We start from the raw sequence: 24,061 nt of genomic DNA, 5'->3' as shown, positions 1-24,061 counted from the left end.
CCTTCCCGGTTCATGGGATTCTCCTGCCTCATCCTCCCCAGTAGCTGGGATTACAGGCATGTACCACCATGCCTGGATAACTTTTGCATTTTTCATAGAGACAGGGTTTCCACATGTTGACCAGTCTGGTCTCAAACTCCTGACTTCAAATGATCCGCCCGCCTTGGCCTCCCAAAGTGCTGGGATTACAGACATGAACCACCACGCCTGGCAGAGAAATTTTTCTTTAAGAGATGGGTCTGCATAGGTTGCTTCGGCTGGGCTCGAACTCCCAGCTTCAAGCAGTCTTCTTGCTTCAGCCTCCCAAGTTGCTGAGACTACAGGTGAATGCCGCTGTGCCTGCCCAATAACTATTTATTTATTTATTTATTTATTTATTTATTTATTTGAGACAGAGTTTCACTCTTGTAGCCCAGGCAGGAGTGCAGTGGCTTGATCTCAGCTCACTGCAACCTCTGCCTCCCAGGTTCAAGCAATTCTCCTGCCTCAGCCTCCCCAGTAGCTGGGACTACAGGCACCCACCACCACGCCTGGCTAATTTTTGTATTTTTAGTAGAGATGGGGTTTCACCATGCTGGCCAGGTTGGTCTCAAACTCCTGACCTCAGGTGATCCACCCACCTTGGCCTTCCAAAGTGCTCAGATTACAGGCGTGAGTCAATGCACCCAGCCTCCAAGAACATTTTAAATCGACATTCTTGACTGATGTTCTGGACAAGTTGAATGAAGGCTCAGTTTAATCACCATTGATTAAAATTAATACTAATGACATAATTAGCCTCAAAGACTTGTACTAATTATTCTGTTATTTTTGGGTCTTCGAATTTGTATGGATTCTATAATGCATATTAATTAAATTGACTGGTGGGACATGGAGGCTCACGCCTGTAATCCCAGCACTTTGGGAGGCAGAGGCAGGTGGATTACCTGAGGTCAGCAGTTCGAAACCCACCTGGCCAACCTGGTGAAACCCCATCTCTACGAAAACCACAAAAAAAAAAAAAAAAAAAAAATTCGCCGGGCATGGTGGCTGGTGTGGGTAATCCCAGGTACTCCGGAACCTGAGGCAGGAGAATTGCTTAAACCCGGGAGGTGGAGGTTGCAGTGAGCCGAGATTGCACCATTGCACTCCAGCCTGGGCGACAGTAAATAAATAAATAAATAGGTTGGACACTTAGTCTCTACTTTTTCTAGTACCACTCCAAATCCAAGAGATTAACTTTCAAGGAGATACAGTCCTGTCTTTGTACATTAAACCCTGTATTAGTCTCATTTATAAAACTACTGTAACTACGGTGGCTCAAGCCTGTTATGCAGCACTTTGGGAGGCCGAGACGGGCGGATCACGAGGTCAGGAGATCGAGACCATCCTGGCTAACCCGGTGAAACCCCGTCTCTACTAAAAAATACAAAAAACTAGCCGGGCGAGGTGGCGGGCGCTTGTAGTCCCAGCTACTCGGGAGGCTGAGGCAGGAGAATGGCGTGAACCCGGGAGGCGGAGCTTGCAGTGAGCTGAGATCTGGCCACTGCACTCCAACCTGGGCGACAGAGCTAGACTCCATCTCAAAAAAAAAAAAAAAAAAAAATCTATAACTAAAACTTCTCTAGTTCCATTGATGGCAGTTTTACTAATTCTGTTCTAGATAAATTAGAGACTATTTCCTTGACCTACTAGCATTTGTTGGTTTTGGTTTGTTTTCTTCTTTCATACTTCATCTTTTATCTTGGTTGCTTTTTTTAAACAACCCTGCAGAAAAGACTTAGTAGCATCTGAGTAAGTGTTCACCAAAGGGGAGAAGGGACAGGCAAAGAGCACGCACTGTGCATTAAGAGTAAAAGCTAGCAGGGCGTAGTGGCTGGCACCTGTAATCCCAGCACTTTGAGAGGCCAAGGCGGGCGGATCAGACTGTCAGGGGCTCGGGATCAGACTGTCAGGGGCTCGAGATCAGACTGGGCAACATGGTGAAACCCCATCTCTACAAAAAAGACAAATATTAGTCGGGCATGGTGGCGCACGCCTGTAGTTCCAGCTCAGGGGGAGCCTGAGGCTTGAGAATCGCATGAACCTGGGAGGCGGAGGTTGCACTGAGCCAAGATTGCGCACTGGACTCCAGCCTGGATGACAGGGTGAGACTCTGTCCCCCCCCAAAAAAAAAAAAAAAATTGATATGATAAACTAGAAAATGAGAAGTAGCCTCCAGCCATACTCTGTTAGGGCAGGTAGCACAGGCACGTTCTAGATGATGAAGAGACTGAGTGGTGAGGAAGGTTGAACCAGGCACAGTGGCTCACGCCTGTAATCCCAGCACTTTGGGAGGCCAAGGCGGGCGGATCACGAGGTCAGGAGATGGAGACCATCTTGGCTAATACGGTGAAACCCCGTCTCTACTAAAAATACAAAAAAAGCCGGGTGTGGTGTCGGTCGCCTGTAGTCCTAGCTACTCGGGAGGCCAAGGCAAGAGAATGTTGTAAACCTGGGAAGCAGAGCTTGCAGTGAGCAGAGATGGCGCCACTGCACTCCAACCTGGGCAACAGAGCAAGACTCCGTCTCAAAAAATAAAACAAAACAAAAAATAAAACAGTGTCTATCTCATAGGCGTGCTGTGATAACGAAATTAGGTAATCTGTATTGATTGACTTTTAACCATAGGAATATATACAGGTTTTACATTTATTTATTTATTGAAGAGATGAGGGTCTCGCTATGTTGCCCAGGCTGGTCTCACATTCCTGGGCTCAGGCGATCCTTTCGCCTCAGCCTTCTTAATAGCTGGGACTCTAGGCGCGCACCACTACACCTGGCAGGTTTTATCTTCAAAGGTAAAGAAGGCGCTAAGCTCTAGATGCTGAAGCGGATTTCCCAGGTGTCCCCCAAGGTTTGACCCCGCCCACACTTCTCTGAGTGTGTGGGCGGTGTCGCTGCACATGCGCGCGGGTAAAGCCGGGAGGTGCTGGCGCGGCCGCCAGGAGGCGCAGCCAAATCGTGGCTGCTCTTCCTGGTTCCCAGAGGCCCAGACTCGGACAGAGGAGCAGGCGCAAGCTCCGTGCGCATGCGCGTTCCCTGCTCACGCCGCCAACATGGCTCCAGTGGAGCACGTTGTGGCGGACGCTGGGGCTTTCCTGCGGGATGCGGCTCTGCAGGTACGGGGAGCTCCCTGCGGGACAAGAAAGATCTGGGTTGACCGCCCCTCTGGGAGTGCGTGGAGTCGGGCGGAGCGTTACTTGGTGCGGGCGGGTCTGAGCTGGGGCGTTCTGTCCGCAGGACATCGGGAAGAACATTTACACCATCCGGGAGGTGGTCACTGAGATTCGGGACAAGGCCACACGCAGGCGGCTCGCTGTCCTGCCCTACGAGCTGCGGTTCAAGGAGCCCTTACCGGAATACGTGCGGCTGGGTGAGTGCCTCTGCCCCAGCATTGGTGGGAAGCCGGGGTCCCGGACGCAGATGGCACCCACTTGGGTGCGAGTTGGGGTCTAGCTGCCTTATCAGAGCAGTAGATTTAGAGCCAGCACTTCCTAGGAGATAGTGGTAGGAGACAGGCTTCCTGGGTCTGGAGTCAGCCAGTAACTAGCTGTATGCCCTCGGGCATAACATTCAAATTTGGGCCTCGTTTACCTCATCTGCAAAATGGGAATAATAATTTTATCTGTCTCCAAGGTTGCTGTGAGCATGAACTGAGGAATATGGCAGTCAGCACAGTGTTAAACACTTTGCAGACACGCAATAAATTTATTTGGATTTAAAATAAGAGCTTTGATCTCTTGCTACTACTCTTGTACATTTCTTTTCAGTAGCTTAGGCTGATAACTGGATATAAAGATCTGCACCTGACAGAGCTTTAAAAAGGGAGTGCTTTTAAGGCATTGTATTAAATGTGAAAGAAAATTAAACTGGGCGCGGCGGCTTACGGCCTGTAATCCCAGCACTTTAGGAGGCGGAGGCGAACGGATCACCTGAGGTCAGGAGTTCGAGACCAGCCTGGCCAACATGGGGAAACCCCCGTCTCTACTAGAAATGCAAAATTAGTTGGGCGTGGTGGCGTGCTCCTGTAATCCCAGCTTCTCGGGAGGCTGAGGCAGGAGAATTGCTTGAACCCGGAGGTGGAGGTTGCAGTGAGTCGAGATCGCGCCACTGTACTCCAGCCTGGGCGACAGAGCGAGACTCCGTCTCAAAAAAAATAAAAAATAAACAAAATTAAACAATTGTCTCTTGGCTTAGGAGTCAGCGTTGTTCTCTTGTTGGGAATCAAGGTGATACCCAAGAAAGGCCCCTCAGTGTTTGGAAGTGTTTTAGAGGTTAGAGGCTGATAGTGGAGATGATGTTACCTCCTCTGTGATTTCTACGATTTTCTCCACCAACTTAGTAGCTCTGTGATCTTTGCCAACTTACTAAATCTTTCCCAGGAAATACTAATAGTACTTCTGAAGATTGGCAAAGGATGAAATGAATTAACACGTAAAGCTTTTAATGCAGTGCCTAGTGCACAGTAAGTGGACAGTAAATTGTAGTTGCTGCTAATGTCTGTTTTTTAGGAAATAAGAGCAGTATACCTAGTGTTCCTTGTACCAGTGTATTAGGAGATATCTCTCTGTTAATTTCAGGAAATTTTTTTTTTTTTTTTTTTTTGAGACGGGGTCTCGCTCTGTCGCCCAGGCTGGAGTGCAGTGGCCGGATCTCAGCTCACTGCAAGCTCTGCCTCCCGGGTTCACGCCATTCTCCTGCCTCAGCCTCCCGAGTAGCTGGGACTAGAGGCGCCCGCCACCTCCCCCGGCTAGTTTTTTTTTTGTATTTTTTAGTAGAGACGGGGTTTCACCGTGTTAGCCAGGATGGTCTCGATCTCCTGACCTCGTGATCCGCCCGTCTTGGCCTCCCAAAGTGCTGGGATTACAGGCTTGAGCCACCGCGCCCGGCCTGTTTCAGGAAATTTTTTTTTTTCCCCCAAGATGGGGTCTTGCTCTATCACCCAGGCTGGAGTGCAGTGACGCGATCTCCGCTCATGCAAACTCCGCCTCCCGGGTTCAACGCCATTCTGCCTCAGCCTCCCGAGTAGCTGGGACTACAGGTGCCCGCCACCCTGCCCGGCTAATTTTTTTTGTATTTTTAGTAGAAACAGAGTTTCACCGTCTCGGCCACTATTTGGCCAGGATGGTGTCATCTGCTGACCTCGTGATCCACCCGCCTCGGCCTCCCAAAGTAGGAAATTTTAAATGTTTATTATGGATGACTGGAGAATAACAGCAGTCGAACAGCTGACATTTATTATGCATTAAGCAAGTGCTTTTTGTTTCCTCATAGACTACTACAATTACAAGTTGAGCATCCTGGATCTGAAATCCAGAATGCTTCTAAATCTGAAACTTTTTTTTTTTTTTTTTTTTGAGATGGAGTCTGGCTGTGTTGCCCAGGCTGGAGTGCAGTGGCACGATCTTGGCTCACTGCAGCCTCCACCTCCCGGGTTTCAGCAATTCTCCTGCCTCAGCCTCCCGAGTAGCTGGGATTATAGGCACGTGCCACCATGCCTGGCTAATTTTTGTATTTTGAGAAGAGAAGGGGTTTCACCATGTTGGCCAGGTGGGTCTCGAACTCCTGACCTCAAGTGATCTACCCACCTCAGCCTCCCATGGTGAGGCATGAGCCACCGTACCCCAACTTTCTTTTTTTTTTAAAAGGAGTCTCACTCTGTCACCCAGGCTGGAGTGCAGTGGCACAATCTTGATTCACTGCAACCTTTGCCTCCCGGGTTCAAACGATTCTCCTGCCTCAGCCTCCCGAGTAGCTGGGATTACAAGCCCCTGCTACCACACCCAAATAATTTTTGTATGTTTAGTAGACAGGTTTCACCATGTTGGCCAGGCTGATCTCCTGACCTCAAGTGATCTGCCCACCTCAGCCTCTCAAAGTGTTGGGATTACAGGTGTGAGCCACCACACCCTGCCCCAGCCAACTTTCTGCTCCTTCCTCTGCATTTGATAAGGGTGTTACAGTAAACCTAACTGGCATGAGTCTTGGTGGTGGAGAATACAAATTTCTCAACTGCGTGTAGGGAAAGGTCAGAAAATGGATGAAAGTGTTAAGACTTTTCATGACACAGTGATCCTTTCTAAATTGTTTTGATACTTCCATTGTTTTGATGTGTTCTAAATCATTTTGATACTTCCACTGGTTATCCAAGGTCATATGGCTTTTTGCCTCTAACTGAAGATGGAAATCTGTTGTTTACAGTGACTGAGTTTTCAAAGAAAACAGGAGACTACCCCAGCCTGTCTGCCACGGACATCCAAGTGCTTGCGCTCACATACCAGCTGGAAGCAGAGTTTGTTGGAGTGTCTCACCTAAAACAGGAACCACAGAAGGTAAATCAAGAGGATGGGTTTTTAGAAGCTTTATATTGTGGGAACGATCAGATACACAAAAGTAGAAGGACTAGTGTAATGGACCCAGGGTCCCCATCATCCCCCTCCAGTTATCTCATAGCTAGTCTGTATTCATCTACACTGATCCACAGTCCTGAGTACTTTTTTTTTTTTGAGATGGAGTCTTGCTCTGTTGCCCAGGCTGCAGTATAATGGCGTGATCTCAGCTCACTGCAATTTCCACCTCCAGCGATTCTCTTGCCTCAGCCTCCTGAGTAGTTGGTGGGATTACAGGTGCCCACCACCAGGCCCAGCTAACTTTTGTACTTTTAGTAGAGACGGGGTTTCGCCATGTTGGTCAGGCTGGTCTCGAACTCCTGACCTCAGGTGATGCGCCCACCTCAGCCTCCCAAAGTGCTGGGATTATAGGCATGAGCCAGCGTGCCAGGCCTCAGCCCTGAGTATTTTAAACTCAGACATTGTGTAGTATTTCACTGATAGTTATTTCTTGGTATGTCTCTAAAGATCAAGATTCTCAACTTTAAAGCCATCATTACACCTACACAAAATTAATAGTAATGCCTGTTATCAAATATCCAGTCAGCGTTCACATTCCTCAGTTATTCTGTAAATGTTAAGAGTTTGAGGTTCATACATTACAATTGGCAAATGTGTTTCAGTCCCTTTTTTTTCCCCCTTCATCCAGGGTCTACCTGTGTTGCCCAGGCTGGTCTCAGAACTCCTGGGCTCAAGTGATCCTTCCACCTTAGCCTCCTGATTAGTCTCTTTTGATCTGTAGGTTTTGGGGAAAGGTTTAAATTTGGAAAATGCAAAAAGAATAAAAATCTATATATCTGTATATAATAATTTTTTAAAAAACACAATTCTTTCTGGCCAGGTGCTATGGCTTATGCCTATAATCCCAGGGCTTTGGGAGGCCAAGGCAGGAGCATCACTTGAGCCTAGGCATTTGAGACCAGCCTGGGCAACCCCATCTCTACCAAAAAAAAAAGGCTATCCAGGCATGGTGGTGTGCACCTTTAGTCCCAGCTACTTGAGAGGCTGAGGCAGGAGGATCACCTGGGCACAGGAGATTGAGGCTGCAGTGAGTTGTGATCACACCACTGCACTCCAGCCTGGGTGACAGTGAGACCCTATCTCAAAAAAAGAGAGTTTTCTGGAGGTAAAAAAGAAGGAACACTAAGTATGTGCAAGTGTTTTTTCAAACCTTTGCTTCCTTCAAAACTCTTGACTCCTGTTGTGCTTTTAGGGTCTTACCCAGTATGGCTAAGTTGAAGAGACTGATAAATTTGTGCCTGTGCCCATTGTCTATTTCTAAGCCAGAAGATTTTAGAAGCCAAAAAGTTTAACCTAATAATAGTTCATTTTCAATAGTGTTGACAAACAATTGCTTAATCTTCTCTGCCTAAAGTCACCAAAACTATGGTGGACTCCTATTTTTGCACTAGTTGAAACTACCTTCAAATTTTTTTTTAAGAGAGATGGGGTCTCACTGTGTTGCCTAGGCTGATCTCAAACTCCTGGGCTCAAGCCATCCCCCCACCTTGGCCTCCCAAAATGCTGAGATTACAGGAATGAACTACCACACTTGTTTTTTGTTTGTTTTTTAATGAGACAGGATCCTGCTATCACCTAGGCTAGAGTACAGTGGCGCTGATCACAGCTCACTGCAGCATCAAACTCCTGAGCACAAGCAGTCCTCCTACCTCGGCCTCCCAAGTAGCTGGAACTATAGGTGTACACCACCATGCCTGGCTAATTTTAAAATTTGTTTATAGAGATAGGGTGTCACTTTTGTCCAGGCTGGTCTCAAACTCCTGGCCCAAAACAATCCTCCTACCTCAGCCACTGCACCCAGCTATTTTTTAATTTTTATTCTCTGATTTTTTTAAACATTGGATGTCAGCCAGGCACGGTGGCTCATGTGTGTAATCCCAGCACTTTGGGAGGCTGAGATGGGCAGATCACTTGAGGCTGGGAGTTTGAGACCAGCCTGACCAACATGGCGAAACCCCATCTCTACTAAAAAATACAAAAATCAGTGGGGCATGGTGTCACACGCCTGTAATCCCAGCTACTTGGGAGGCTGAGGCATGAGAATTGCTTGAACCTGGGAGTCGGAGATTTCAGTGAGCCGAGATTGTGCCACTGCCTTCCAGCCTGGGTGATAGAGCAAGACCCTATCTCAAAAAAAAAAAAAGGATATCTTTTTTTTTTTTTTTTTTTTTTAAGACAGAGTCTCGCTCTTGTCACCCAGGCTGGAGTGCAGTGGCGTGATCTCGGCTCACTGCACTCACCCGGCTAATTTTTTGTATTTTTAGTAGACACAGGGTTTCGCCATGTTGGCCAGGCTGGTCTCCAATTCCTGACCTCAGGTGATCCACCCACCTTGGCCTCCCAAAGTGCTGGGATTACAGGCATGAGCCACTGCGCCCGGCCAAAAAAAAAAAACTGGGTATCTTTAACTTTGATAACAAGAGGTAATATATGTTTTTTGGTTTTTTAAAGGTTAAAGTGAGCTCATCGATTCAGCACCCAGAAACACCTCTGCACATTTCTGGTTTCCATCTGCCCTCCAAGGTAATTTCTTAGACAAGCTAGGCTCTTCATGCTCTTTTCTGAAACATGTCACATTTCTGTAAGTTATGTGTTCACAGTGAACTAAATTTACATGGACCAATAACATAGTTTGTCCAGCCGTGTCTGATCTGTTTGTCATATGTGATTTCATCTGTAACCTGAAAGGCTACAGATGGATTTTCAGGTTTTAAAATTGTTTCTTTTGATTTCAGCCTAAATCCCCGCAAGAAGCAGAGAAAGGACACCCAGCTTGTGAGCCTGAGAACCTGGAATTTAGTTCCTTCATGTTCTGGAGAAACCCTCTGCCCAGCATTGATCATGAACTGCAGGAGCTGCTGGTGAGGCCTTGACTTTTGGTCTTCGGACGACAGCTCAACGTCTCCCCCACTGCTCCTGTGGGCTGGGAGTTTGAAAGGTCTGTTGATGTTTCAGATTGACAGAAGTGAGGATGTTCCAAGTGAGGAGGAGGAGGAGGAAGAAAACGGGTTTGAAGACAGAAAAGATGACAGCGATGACGACGGGGGTGGCTGGATAACCCCCAATAACATCAAGCAGATCCAGCAGGAGCTGGAGCAATGTGACGTCCCCAAGGACGTGCGGGTTGGCTGCGTGACCACAGACTTCGCCATGCAGGTGGGTAGGGTGGGCCTGAGCCCACGTGTCACACACGTCATCGGCAGTGGTCCTACCGAGCTGCACAGATGTACACGGAGCTGGTGCTGCGCAGCGCTTGTTTTCCTGGTTCTGGAAACCGCCTGTGCCCTTGGTGATTTTTAGTTTTGCTTAGAGGCTAGACAATCGTGATATGATGACAACATTTGTATAGTACATTAAATGTTTAATGTTTGCTATTTTTTTTTCTTCAGTGTATATGATGTCATGTGGTCATTCAGATTCTTAAGACAGGGAGAGACAATTTTCAGCCAGCAATGAGTATATTTGCCCCAGACAAAATAAAATGTCCATTGAGAGAGCTTGCTAATGACAGGTCATGGAAAATGACAAACACAGGCTCCAGGACAGTGTTAGAAAGACATCTGAGTCTTCGTCCTCGTTTACACATCTTGAGAGGCCTCCCCAGGCTGAGTTTCCTTCACAAAAGCCAAGGAATATGGGCAACGCAGGGTTTGTGAAGTTCCCATAACTGTGATTACAAAATTGATGTGAAAAGAAAATTGATGACAAGAAAATTGAGTTCTTCTTTAACTTGTGGTTGTAGAATGTTCTGCTGCAGATGGGGCTGCACGTGCTGGCGGTGAACGGCATGCTGATTCGCGAGGCCCGGAGCTACATCTTGCGCTGCCACGGCTGTTTCAAGTACGTAGCTGGTGACCTGGCCCTGGTGCCCTCTGTGGAACACACAGTTTCTTTTTTTGTTTTGAGACACAGTCTCGCTCTGTAGCCCAGGCTGGAGTGCAGTTGCACAATCTCAGCTCACTCTGAGATTGCAACCTCTGCCTTCTGGGTGCAAGTGATTCTCCTGCCTCAGCTTCTCAAGTAGCTGGGACTAGAGGCACATACCACTGCACCCGGCTAATTTAATTTCTGTATGTTTTTAGTAGAGGTGGGGTTTCACCATGTTGGTCAGGCTGGTCTCAAATTCCTGACCTCAAATGATCCATCCACCTCAGCCTCCCAAAGTGCTGGGATTACAGGTGTGAGCCACCGCGCCCAGCCCACTCTTCCTGTTTCTTCTACAGACTTATTTAAAGAGTGCCCTACGTTAATGTATGTTTCTTCCACCTTGTCATTCCTCTGGGGCCTGGGTTCTGTCTCCACCTGGGCGCCGAGAACTTGGGGACAGAGGTTGCCAGGGGCCTCCCACCTTCTCTCAGTGGCATGAGGTTAGGGACATGGGTTCTGGAACAGTGAGCCTCATTCTTTAGCGGCACATACTGAAACGTCTGTCCTTGGAATGTCTGGGATTTGCTTTGACATAATCCACAAGTAGAAGGAGTGGGTGGGGGTGGAGAGGAAATAAGATGGGCCGGGAATTGATAGTTTTTGAGGGGGGGGTGATGGATACATGGGGGGTTTCTCGCGTTTTGTCTGCTTTATACATGAGAGATTTTCTGTTTACAAAAAGAAGAGTACATGGGTTCAAATCCAGATTCTGTGTCCTGCTGCCAGGGTGATTTTGCAAAAGCTGATTCACTTCTTTGTGCTTGAGATTCTTTTCTTTGAGATGAGGTCTCACTATGTTGCCCTGGCTGGTCTTTAACTCCTGGCCTCAAGCAATCCTCTTATCTTGTCCTCCTAAAGTGGTGGGATTATAGGCGTGAGCCATCCACCTCTCAGATTCTTTTTTTTTCTTTTTTGAGATAGTTTCCCTCTTGTTGCCCAGCCTGGAGTGCAGTGGCGCCATCTCTGCTCACTGCAATCTCTGCCTCCCAGGTTCAAGCAATTCTCCTGCCTCAGCCTCTGAGTAGCCGGGAATAGAGGCACATGCCACCACGCCTGGCTAATTTTTTGTATTTTTAGTAGAGGCGGGTTTCACCGTGGTAGCCAGGATGGTCTTGATCTCCTGACCTCTGATCCGCCCGCCTCAGCCTCCCACAGTGGTGGGATTACAGGCGTGAGCCACTGCGCCCGGCTTCGTATTTTTGTTTGTTTTGGTTTTTTCTGAGACAGTCTCACTCTGTTGCCTGGAGTTCAGTGGCACAGTATAGGCTCACTGCAATCTCTGCCCCCTGGGTTCAAGTGATCCTCCTGCCCCAGCCTCCTAAGTAGCTGGGACTACAGGCACCCACCACCACATCTGGCTAACTTTTTGTATTTTTAGTAGTGACAGGGTTTCACTATGTTGGCTAGGTTGATCTGAAATGCCTGAGCTCAAGTGATGTGCCTGCCTCGGCCTTGCAAAGAACTGGGATTGCAGGCATGAGCCACCACACCCGGCCCTATCAGATTGTTAATAAGATTGAGAAGGTGGTTGTGAGGAACTAGGAAGACAGTCGTGTCAAGGACTCTGTGGTATCCGGTACATAAGCAGCGTGCCTGTCGGGTGAACTGTTAGTTTCTTGACCACTGACCTCTCTTTGCTTTTCTGACTCTTGAGTTGGTTCCTGTGGTGAGGGCTGGTGTTCTGTAGGGAGGCCTCTGGGACCCTGGAGACCGCCTGGTTGGCGTGGAAGAGCCTCTGCCGCAGCCTTGCTGGTGGAATGTGGCCTGGGACCTACTCTAGGGTGGCATCTGCCACTCTGCAGGCTCAGGCTGGGTCTGGGGGTATCATGTAGATCCATCTGGTGGTGCCCTTGTAGAGGCCCATGAGGAACTTTATGAATCATCAAAGGTGCCGCTCTGGGTCCCCAGCTCTTCCACTGGGCGGGGAGTTACCTGTGTGAAGCCTCATTCCCTGAAGGCCTGAGCATAACCCAGCACTCAGGCGTGGGGCCCAGCCCCGCCAGCCAGTGTGGCTCTGCCGCTCCTCAGAGTGGCCCGCACCTTCCTCTGAAGCTTCATGTCATTTTGCTGTTTCAGGCTCATGACAGTAAAGCTCCTGGCTTCATAAAATTCCATTTTCTCCAACGTCCTTTGTTACAGAAGCACTAAATTCACCAGATTAACACTCAGTTCTTAGAAACACTTGGAATGTTCTTCATTCTTGTCAGATTAGCCCCGTGACTGCACAGTTTGCTGTACAAAATAATTAGGTCCCAACACTTGTTACGCGGTGCTTAGTTCACTCACAAGAGACTTCGGGTAAGGCATTTGGCTTCTCCAGCTATTCCACCCAGCTCTTGTGTCTTGACCATTGGGAACTGATGGAGAACTCCAGAAGAACAGGGACCAGGGCCACTGCTTTGCCGTTGGCAGCAGCAACTTCCTCCTGTCCAGGGTCCACTGTCCACAGGGCTTAGAGCGCGTAGGCGGGGGAGGCCTTGGGTCTGTCCTCAGCACCTGGGCTTCGTTCAACCACGGCAGTATGTTTCCTGTCTCATTAATACGCTCTGCCGCCTCCAGAGCTGCTCCCGAGTTACCACCCAGGCTGCCATTTGGAGAGAAGGTAGCTCGTGGTGTGACGAGGTGCCCCTCGAGAAAGTGCCGTGATGTGAAGGGCATTGATTCTGGAGCCAGACTGCCTGGGTTTATCTGCCATGGACCAGCTGGGTGACCTTGAGCAAGCTGCCTTAACTTGCCTCAGTTTCCCCATTTGGAAAATAGAGATGGTGCCATCCTCCCAGGACTAGTGACGTGAACCCTACAGAACAGAGCCCGGCGGTGTGTAGGAAGGGTTCGGGACTCACCTAACTGCATCCTGCTCGCTGGCACGCTTCCTTACCCGCCCCGCCTGTGGTTTATCTGTCCCTCAGAGGGATGCAGCGACCCTTTGCTGACAGCTTCAGTGGCCTCCATCTTTGTGACATGTGTGGTGCGATTCAGCCCTTCCCTGTTTCTTCTACTGAGGCCTGGGATCCACCTTGTACTCTGGGGCGGCGTTTGCTGCCTGTGGCTTTGGCACAGATCGTCTCCTTTTGTGTCTCCCAGGACAACGTCTGACATGAGCCGAGTGTTCTGTGCTCACTGTGGGAACAAGACTCTGAAGAAAGTGTCCGTGACCGTCAGCGACGACGGCGCCCTGCACATGCACTTCTCCCGCAACCCCAAGGTGCTCAACCCCCGTGGCCTCCGGGTGAGTGGCGCCTCTCCCAGTCCCCTCCCCACGCCAGAGTCAAAAAGAACAGAAAGGACAAAAGAAAAGCAGTCTAGTCATTTCTGCAAGATCAGGGATTGAAAGCCTGGGACCTAGGTACCAAGACGGAGCAGGGAGAATGCACACATGCCATCTCCTGAGAAGCGACCGGTCATTCGGGCAGTAGCTGTGAAAGGCGGCAGTGGTGGCTCACGAAGCGGGAGCTCATTTGGAGTAAGGCAGAGGTTAGATTTGTGCAGGACTTGAAGGATGGGCAGGGTCTCGGGACACCCATGGTGCAGAGGAACAGGTGTGGAAAGCACAGCACAGGAGAGAGGGCCTGATGGGGTACATGCGCAGCAGCTGCCAACAGAGAACCGGGAGGGAAGGATTGGAGGACAAATGAGCGTCATGAGTGGCACTGGCCTCTCCCAACAGTAAAATAGCCACGCATGCATGAAAACCTTTCAATCTTGAAATAATTTTCAACTTACAGAAAAGTTGTAAAGACAGTATAAACAATTCCTGGGGGTTTTTTGTTGTTTGAGGCAGGGCCTCACTGTCGCCCAGGCTGGAGTGCAGTGGCGCCATCTTGGCTCACTGAAACTCCACCTCCTGGGTTCAAGCGATTCTCCTGCCTCAGCCTCCCAAGTAGCTGGGATTACAGGCGCACGCCACCGTGCCTGGCTAATTTTTTTATTTTTAGTAGAGACAGTTTTGCCATGTTGGCCAGGATGGTCCCCAACTCTTGACCTCCGGTGATTTGCCCACCTCAGCCTCCCAAAGTGCTGGGATTACAGGTGTCAGGCACTGCACTCGGCCAGCAATTCCTGTTTACCTGTCACCTGGATTTCCCAGGGTTAATCATGTACCCACATCTGCTTTCTCTTTATACATGTACGTATTTTTTTCCTGAACCATTTTAGAGTAAATTATGCACATAATGCCCTTTTGCCTTGAAACAAGGACTTTATCTAAATCAAGAAATCAGCATTGCTGCAATACCACTGTGTAATCTGCAAACCCAAATCCAGATTTTACCAGTTGTTCTACAAACTTCCTGACAAAAGGAGATTTTTTGGGTGGAGAATCCAGTCTAGAGTGACACGCTGCATTTTGTCATCTCGTCTTTTTTCGTCTGGGGTCCTTTCTCAGTCTTTTGTCTTAGATGACCCTGACGCTTTTGAAAACTATGAGCCCGTTCCTTTGTAGAATGTCCCTCCCCTTGGGCGAGTCTGGTATTTCCTCGGGATTGGATTAGATTGGGGCTATGCAGTTTTGGCAGGAACACCCCGGAAGTGATCCTGCTGTGTCCTCCTCAGGACTTCATTTCAGTGGGTAGATAATTAGTTGTATAATGTACTGGTGATACTAACCTTGATCACTTGGTTCAGTGGCTTCTGCTACCTTCATCCCCTGTAAAGTTATTTATAATACTTAATTTGTAGAAAGAGACTGAGACTATGTATATATTATTTCTCGTTGAACTTAAGTTGCCTGAAACAGTTATTAGAGTGATGATTGCCAAATGGTGATTTTCTGTCATTCCTTCCATGTTTATGGCCTGGTATTCTACTGTAAGGAGGAACTTTCCTTTTATTCCCATGTATTGATTTCTATGAGTGTGGTCTTGTGGATCTGTGTTATAGTCTACAGGTTGTGATCTGTCACTGTCATTTTGAGCCTCGCATTGTGCCAACCTGTGGCCAGTGGGAGCCTGTGTTCTTTTGACAGATCCCAGGTACTCTTTCAACACAACTTTCTGGCGTAACAAGAAGTTCCCGGCCTCTCAGCCGTCTCCTGCCTGTGCGCCAGAATCTGCCATTTCTCTCAGGAGCTCTGGTTTTTTATGCAGGAGGGTTTTTAGAAGTAAAGATCTGGAGACTGGGTGTGTCTCTTGTCCTGGGGTATCATTGCGTCTTGGCTCCAATGGACAGAGCTAGGAAATATATACACGTGTGTATAAATACACACTGGAATGTTTTGTATTTCTGTTTCTGTATTGTCTTTAGCTGAAGGTACGTAGTCAAAATACCGTGCTCGGTCTTTCATGTGTGAATTGAGGTGGGAATCAGGTGGGAGGTGGCGGCATGTCCCACGTAGCACATGGTGGGCAGTCAGTTACCACCCGCTGTCATCTGCCTGCACCAGGATCTGCAAGGTCGGCTGCGCCTTCTTCTAACGGCCCTTCCTTGTCTTATTTCCAGTACTCGCTTCCCACTCCCAAAGGGGGCAAATACGCCGTCAACCCCCACCTCACCGAGGATCAGCGCTTCCCTCAGCTGCGACTCTCCCGAAAGGCCAGGCAGAAAACCAACGTGTTCGCCCCTGACTACGTCGCCGGGGTGTCGCCCTTTGTGGAGAACGACGTCTCCAGCCGCTCAGCTACCCTGCAGGTCCGGGACAGCACCTTGGGAGCTGGGCGGAGACGCTTGAATCCCAACGCTTCCAGAAAGAAGTTTGTGAAGAAAAGGTGAAGTGCGAGTTCCTGCAGGCAAACTGGATGGGTGTTCTGGCCACTGTGGAGGTCCGGTGTCCCATTTCCCCAGCCGTGTCATCTCCAGGACCACCCGATGGAAATAACAGGTGGGCTTCACAGTGCGGCTCTGCCCCGCCATGCTCTGCTGGGTCTGCAGGGAACTGGGCTGTCCCATGGCCTGTGAGCGTCTGGAGCACCTGGCCGCCTGCCAAGGAAAGGGAATTGGATACAAACAGAACAGCGCCCTGGAGCCAATCTTCGAGAAAGGAATTTCCAAAGGATAATATTTTTCTAGTAAATGCGGCTGCAAGCGCCTGTGCATTTTTATTAAATAGGCCAAATTTTTGCTGCCTAGGTCATCTCGAGGCTGATGCTTGAGCTGTGTGCCCAGAGATCATGCATTTAGATTTATCTTTTTGCCAGAAAATACAAGGTTATAATAAAACTAAGAACTACCATTTCTTTCTTTTCGTTTAACCTCTTCTTTTTTTGAGAATGGTTTCCATTAGTCTGGAAAGTGCAATGTGGTGAGCTCCCTGCCGGCCTTTCACCTGGATTCCCTACGGTTCTGCCTCATCTTCTTCTGTACACACAGTCAGTCACAAAGTATGAGCCGTCTAGGAAAAGGATATTCTTCTACATAACCACAGTAGAGTTAGCAAATTCAAGAAATATCACGTTGGTACATTACTATTATGTAACATGACAGCACTGATAATCACCCCGTATCAGTTCTTTCTTCAGCTGCCTACTGTTCCATTGCGAAGAGCTATGAAACAAACTGTGTTAACTACTTACTCTACATTAGCCCATTTAATCCATAGAACGTTAGTACAGGGTATGGCTGCTGTTATTTCAAGCAAGTCCTGAGCTACAAGAGGTAAGTGACACAGCCTGTGAGTGGCTAGACCAAGATAACAACTTAGTCCATCTGTGCTTTTTTTTTTTTTTGAGACAGTCTCGTTCTGCTGCCAGGCTGGAGTACTATGGCTCAGTCTCAGCTCACTGCAGCCTCCGCCTCTCTGGCTCAAGAGATTCTCCTGTCTCAGCCTCCCGAGTAGCTGGGATTACAGGCAAGTGCCACCGTGCCTAAGTTTTTTTTCTTCTTTTTTCTTTCTAGTAGAGAGGAGGTTTCACCATGTTGCCCAGGCTGGTCTTGAACTCCTGGCCTCGGGTGATCCACCCACCTCGGCCTCCCAAAGTGCTGGGATTACAGGCGTGAGCCACCGCGCCTGGCCCCATCTGTGCTTTTAAGCAACAAATGTACCAGTGGCGATGGTAGGAGGGAGGGTGAACACTGCCCGCTTTCTGTCCCCATCTTTGTGAAACTCCTGCTCTTGGGAGGACTGATGGGTTGACACCCACCTGCAGCACAGGGTACTGGAGGGGAGGTGAATAGTGGTTAGAACCCGGGCGACTCCGATGTGCCTTTTCCATTTCTCCACATACTCTGTTCTGTCTGACAGAGGGAAGGTTAGGAGGCCGAGCACGGTGACTCCTGCCTATAACCCCAGCATTTTGGGAAGCCGAGGCAGGATCACTTGAGCCCAGGACATAGAGAACAGCCTAGGTCAAAAGAGTATCTCCAGAGAACACAAGAGGGTAAGGCTTTTAGTTTAATTGCACCCCTGTTTCTCACCATCATCTTGGAATTCCTTCCCTTTCTCCTAGTCCCACCCATTTCATTCTGTATTTAGTAGCCATAAGACTACTAAGTAAGACTGGCCAGGATTTGGCCAACAGTCCATATGTAATTTTTTTTTCTTTTTGAGACTGTCACCTAGGCTGGAGTGCAGTGGTGCGATCTCAACTCACTGCAGCCTCCGCCTCCCGGGTTCAAGTGATTCTCCTGCCTCAGCGTCCCGAGTAGCTGGGACTATAGGTGTGTGCTACCACGCCCAGGGATTTTTTTTTTTGGTAGATGGGGTTTTGCCATGTTGGCCAGGCTGTTCTCAAATGCCTGACCTTAGGTGATCTGCCTGCCTTGGCCTCAGAAAGTGCTGGGATTACAGGCGTGAGCTACCACGCCGGGCCTCATGTAATTTTAGAAAGTGTTGGACCAGGCACGGTGGCTCACGCCTGTAATCCTGGCAGTTTGGGAGGCCGAGGTGGGTGGATCACCTGAGATCAGGAGTTCAAGATTAGCCTGAGCAACATGGAGAAACCCCTTCTCTACTAAAAACACACAACTGGGCATGGTGGCAGGTGCCTGTAATCCCAGCTACTTGGGAGGCTGAGGCAGAAGAATCGCTTGAACCCGGGAGGCAGAGACTGTGGTGAGCCGAGATCGTGCTGTTGAACTCCAGCCTGGGCAATAAGAACGAGAGTCCATCTCAAAAACGAAAAGTCATGGACTGGGTGCTGTGGTTCACGCCTATGATCCCAACACTTTGGGAGGTCAAAGTGGGAGTATCCCTCAAGTCCAGGAACTTGAGACCAACTTGGGCAACACAGTGAGACCCATCTCTACAAAATATGCAAAAATTAACAGGTATGGTGATACACACGTGTAGTCCCAGCTACTTGGGAGGCTGAGGTGGGAGAATTGCTTAAGCCCGAGAGGGTGAGGTTGCAGTGAGTTGAGATCACGCCACTGCACTCCAGCCTGGGTGACAGAGAGAGACCGTGTCTCGAAAGAAGAAAAACTGCCTGCCTGGACGCAGTGGTTCAGACCAGTAATCCCAGCATTCTGAGAGGCTGAGGCGGGCAGATCACTTGAGCTCAGGAGTCCAATACTAGCCTGGCCAACATAGCGAAACCCCGCAAACAAAAATGAGTGAAACAAATTAGTTGCACATGGTGCTGCCTGTAGTCCCAGTTACTTGGGAGGCTGAGGTAGGAGGATCACTTGGGCTCAGGAGGAGGACGGGGTTGCAGCTGAGATCCTGCCACCAAACTCCAGCCTGGGTGACAGAGCAAAACTCTGTCTCAAAAAAAAAAAAAAGTCATGGCACAGTGGCTTACTCCTGTAATTCCAGCACTTTGGGAGGCCAAGGTGGGTGGATCACTTGAGGTCAGGAGTTTGAGACCAGCCTGGCTAACATGGCGAAACCCCATCTCTACTAAAAATACAAAAAAAAAAGCCAGGCATGATGGCGCATGCCTGTAGTCCTAGCTACACGGTTGGCCAACATGGTGAAACCCCATCTCTACTAAAAATACAAAAATTAGCTGGGTGTGGTGGCGGGCACCTGTAATCCCAGCTACTAAGGAGGCTGAGGCAGGAAAATCGCTTGAACCCGGGAGGCAGAGGTTGCAGTGAGCTGCGATGATGCCACTGCACTCTAGCCTGGGCGACAGCGAGACTGTCATTCATAGATAGCTAGCTAGAGATAAGAATAATCAAACAACCAGGCTGGCCATGGTGGCTCACGCCTGTAATCTCAGCACTTTAGGAGGCCAAGGCCGGTGGATCAGTCGAGGTCAGGAGTTCGAAACCAGCCTGGCCAACATGCTGAAATCCCGTCTCTACTAAAAAATATAAAAATTAGCCAGGCCTGGTAGTATGTGCCTGTAATCTCAGCTACTCAGGAGGCTGAGACAGGAGAATCGCTTGAACCCGGGAGGCAGAGGTTGCAGTAAGCCAAGATGGTGCCACTGCACTCCAGGCTGGGCAAAAGAGCAAGACTGTGTCTCAAAAATAAATAAATAAAAATTTTTTAAAAATAATGACCAGCTGGGCATGGTGGCTCCCACCTGTAATGTGAGCTACTTGGGAAGCTGAAGTGAAAGGATGGTGTGAGCCCTGGAGTTCGAGGCTGCAGTGAGCTATGATTGCACCACTGCACTTCAGTCTGGATGATAGGGCAAGACCCTATCTCTCAAATATAAATAAGTAAATAAACAACTAATCTCAAAAACCCAAGATTCTAGCACATGATTATTTTAATTGAATGTGACATCATAATATTTGGCTGTAATGAAATCTTTGATTTGGGGGTTCAATAGTAGAAAGATACAGACTCGAATCAGGTTCTAAATAGATTGCAAAAACAACTACAGGCCAGGCTCAGTGGCTCATGCCTGTAATCCCAACACTTCGGGAGGGAGGCCTCGGCAGGCAGATAGCTTGAGCTCAGGAGTTTGAGACCAGCTTGGGCAACATGGTGAAACCCCATCTCTACAAAAAGTAAGCTGGGTATGGTGGCATGTCCCTATAGTCCCAGCTACTCGGGAGGCTGAGGCAGAAAGATTTACTTGAGCCCGGGAGGTCAAGGCTACAGTGAGCCAAGATCACACCACGGCACTCCAGCTTGGGCGACAGAGCAAGTCTCCGGGAAAAAAAAAAAAAAGACTCAATTTGCTGCCTTGAATCAAGTCTCTCTTCAGAACAAACGAATGTCCTTTTTGAGAGAAATTTTAGGGTTTTGTTGTGTTTGTTTTTTTGTTTTTTGGGGTTTTTTTTTTTTTTTGAGATGGAGTCTTACTCTGTTGCCCACGCTGGAGTGCATTGGCACAATCTCGGATCACTGCAAACTCTGTCTCCCAGGTTCAAGCGATTCTCCTGCCTCAGCCTCCCGAGTAGCTGGGACTATAGGCGTACACCACCACACGTGGCTAATTTTTGTATTTTTAGTAAAGATGGGGTTTTACCATGTTGGCCAGGCTGGCCTTAAACTCCTCACCTCAGGTGATCCACCTGCCTCGGCCTCCCAAAGTGCTGGGATTATAGGAGTGAGTCACTGTGCCTGGCAGAAATTTCAGTTTAACCAGAGTGTTCTAAGCCCAATAAAGGATGGTCTAATTCAGGCAAAACATAACTTAAAGAAATTAGAGCAGGACACACTAAAACACAGGAAGCCCAACACAGTGGTGTGAGTGCTATGAAATAGCCATAGCAGTGGTGGGTAGGAGGACAGGAAGGGATGGATAGGGTTTCTAGTAGAAGAATCTCTTCTACCCTAATACCAAGAACCTTTTCCCCCCAGGAATACTTGGCTGGTATCCACAGGAACCACTGAGGACAAAAGATACCCAGGTCCCCAGACAGGCTCAAAAATGGCTCTGAGCTAATGTACAAAGTCCATCATCCACAGCACAGAGAAAAGGAAAGGGGCTTTGGAGACTTCTCCTTGTGCAGAAAAGCAGCCACCCAGGAGGACATCATGCATTAGCAGGTGGCTCATGAGGATGTTTGTGTTCTTTCATCAGAAGGAGAGAGGACTCCTGAGAATTATTGTACTTCCGGCTTTTAATTTCTAGATAATGAAGACAACAAAGCTTCCTACAGCTATGAGGTCCTGGCCTGCTCCCTGGGAACAGAGTGGGACCCTGAGGACACTGTTTTCAGTTGATACATAATACCTGGTACATACTCCTGGGATAGAGGCCTGCTTCAGAAAAGACCAGGGGAAATGTACGGTCTTAGTACTGAGAGCAAATTAAAGCTGGAAGAAACCATGAAGACAGAGAAGAGCATTAGCGGCTGACTGTGAATGAAACTCAAGAATTCTTACTCTAGCTCTGAGAACAAGTTACGGGCTGGCAGCTGACTGTGGAGCCCAATGGCCTGGGTACAAATTCTGAACAACATCACTGAGTGGCTGTGTAACCACAGACAAGTCACATAACCAATTGTTGTCTCAGTCTCCTTATTTGTAAAATGGGGATGTTATTCCCTACCTCACACCACACACAGAAATTAACTCAAAGGGGATCATACACCTAAATAAAAGAGCAAAAACTATAGAACTCTTATAAAAACACATACATATAAATTTTCATTACCTTGGGTTAGGCAATGGTTTCTTAAATGTGACACCAAAAGCACAACTGATAGAAGGTTGGCCAGGCGCAGTGGCTCACGCCTGTAATTCCAGCACTTTGGGAGGCTGAGGCGGGCAGATTGCCCGAGGTCAGGAGTTTGAGACCAGCCTGGCCAACATAGTGAAACTCCGTCTCTACTAAAAATACAAAAAAAATCAGCTGGGCCTGGTGGTGCACGCCTATAATTCCAGCTACCCATGAGGCTGAGACAGGAGATTTACTTGAACCTGGGGGGCAGAGGTTGCAGTAAGCCGAGATCGCACCACTGCACTCCATCCTGGGTGACAGAGCAAGACTCCATCTCAAAAAAAAAAAAAGAAAAAAAAACAAAGGTTAAGGCCGGGCACGGTGGCTCATGCTTGTAATCCCAGCACTTTAAGAGGCTGAGGTGAGTGGATCACCTGCGGTCAGGAGTCCAAGACCAGCCTGACCAACATGGTTAAACCCTGTCTCTACTAAAAATACAAAAATTAGCCAGGCATGGTGGTGGGCGCTTGTTAATCCCAGCTACTTGGGAAGCAGAGGTGGGAGGATTGCTTAACCAGGGGAGGTCAAAGCTGCAATGAGCCGAGATCTCACCACTGCACTCCAACATGGGCGACAGTGAGGCTCTGTCTTTAAAAAAAAAAAAAAAAAAAAAAAAGCAGGGGGTAGGGGGCAGGCGCGGTGGCTCATGCTTGTCATTCCAGCACTCTGGGAGGCTGAGGTGGACGGATCACTTGAGGTCAGGAATTCCAGACCAGCCTGGCCAACAGGATAAAACCCATCTTAACTGAAAAATACAAAAAATTAGCTGGGCATGGTGGTAGCACATGCCCGTAATCCCAGCTACCTGGGAGGCTGAGGCAGGAGAATCACTTGAACCCAGGAGGCAGAGGCTGCAGTGAGTTGAGATTGCACAACTGTACTCCAGTCTGAACAACAGAAAGAGACTCTTATCTCAAAAAAAAAAAAAAAAAAGAGAAGATTGATAAGCTAGGACAGACAGAATACAAAGACCTCTGGTGCTTATGGAGAGAAAAAGCAGATCACATCCAAATGGTCAGGAAGCAGGTGGTAAGAAATTCTCCCTGAAAACTAGAGAACATAGATCGATGCCTTCAAAATTCCAAGAGGCAACAATTTTCAACCTAGAATTCTACACACAGCCAAACAGTCAGATACAGGATGCATCAGAAAACTTATTTCCACTTATCCTTTTTTTTCTTTTCTCTTTTGAGACAGTCTGGCTCTGTTGCCCAGACTGGACTGCAGTGGCGCGATCTCGGCTCACTCTAACCTCCACCTCCCGGGTTCAAGTGATTCTCCTGCCTCGGCCTTCCTGAGTAGCAGGAATTACAGGCATGTGCCACTATGCCCAGCTAATTTCTGTGGTTTTATAGTAGAGACAGGATCTCACCATATTGGCCATGCTGACTTCAAACTCCTGACCTCAAGTGATCCACCCGCCTCGGCCTCCCAAAGTGCTGGGATTATAGGCGTGAGCCACTGCACCTGGCCTCACTTATTCTTTCTTAGGGAACTACTGAAGAATGTAATCCAGAAAAAAAAAAAGTGGGGGAGGAGAAAACCAAAGAAGAAATATAAGATCCAATATAAGAGAAAGGCAAAAAGAACCCCAGAAAGACAGCAGTGCAGCAAACCTAGAGAACGATGAGCCCACATTGGGAGAGAAGGCTTCCAGGAAGACTTTTTCTAGAAAAATGAAACTGATAAGAAACCTGATGTTTGGCCAAATGAAAAGTAGACCAGGCACAGTGGTGTATACCTGTAATCCCAGCACGTGGGGAGGCAGAGTTGGGCATACTGTTTGAGCTCAGCCTGAGCAACCTAGGGAGATAACTTCTCTACAAAAAGAGAAAAATGTTTAAATCAGGCTAGGGCTGGGCGTGGCGGCTCACACTTGTAATCTTAGCACTTTGGGAGGCCAAGGTGGGCGGATCACCTGAGGTTGGGAGTTTGAGACCAGCCTGACCAACGTGGAGAAACCCTGTCTCTACCAAAAATACAAAATTAGCTGGTTGTGGTGGCGCATGTAATCCTAGCTACTTGGGAGGCTGAGACAGGAGAATCGCTTGAACCGGGGAGGCAAAGGTTGCAGTGAGCTGAGATTGCGCCACTGCACTCCAGCCTAGGCAACAAGAGAAAAACACTGTCTCAAAAAAAAAAAAAAAAAAAAAAAAAATATAGGCTGGTGCAGTGGCTCACATCTGTAATCCCAGCACTTTG

The 24,061-nt window shown here is 48.4% G+C and overlaps 1 protein-coding gene across 1 annotated transcript; it reads left to right on the top strand.

Annotated features, from left to right (window-relative positions):
• The first annotated feature begins 3,029 nt into the window (after positions 1 to 3,029).
• On the top strand, positions 3,030 to 16,532 carry LOC105491349 (NIN1 (RPN12) binding protein 1 homolog). The gene is made up of 9 exons (XM_011757686.3): positions 3,030 to 3,140; positions 3,262 to 3,394; positions 6,223 to 6,353; positions 8,883 to 8,954; positions 9,167 to 9,292; positions 9,387 to 9,587; positions 10,174 to 10,271; positions 13,443 to 13,587; positions 15,795 to 16,532. The coding sequence occupies exons 1-9, from the start codon at positions 3,078 to 3,080 to the stop codon at positions 16,062 to 16,064; spliced, it is 1,239 nt and encodes a 412-aa protein (XP_011755988.2). The 5' UTR covers positions 3,030 to 3,077; the 3' UTR covers positions 16,065 to 16,532.
• Positions 16,533 to 24,061: the final 7,529 nt, after the last annotated feature.

The sequence above is a fragment of the Macaca nemestrina genome, chromosome 18 (assembly GCF_043159975.1).
Source record: "Macaca nemestrina isolate mMacNem1 chromosome 18, mMacNem.hap1, whole genome shotgun sequence".
In the NCBI taxonomy this organism is placed as follows: domain Eukaryota; kingdom Metazoa; phylum Chordata; class Mammalia; order Primates; family Cercopithecidae; genus Macaca; species Macaca nemestrina.
This window is presented reverse-complemented; position numbering and strand designations above follow the sequence as displayed.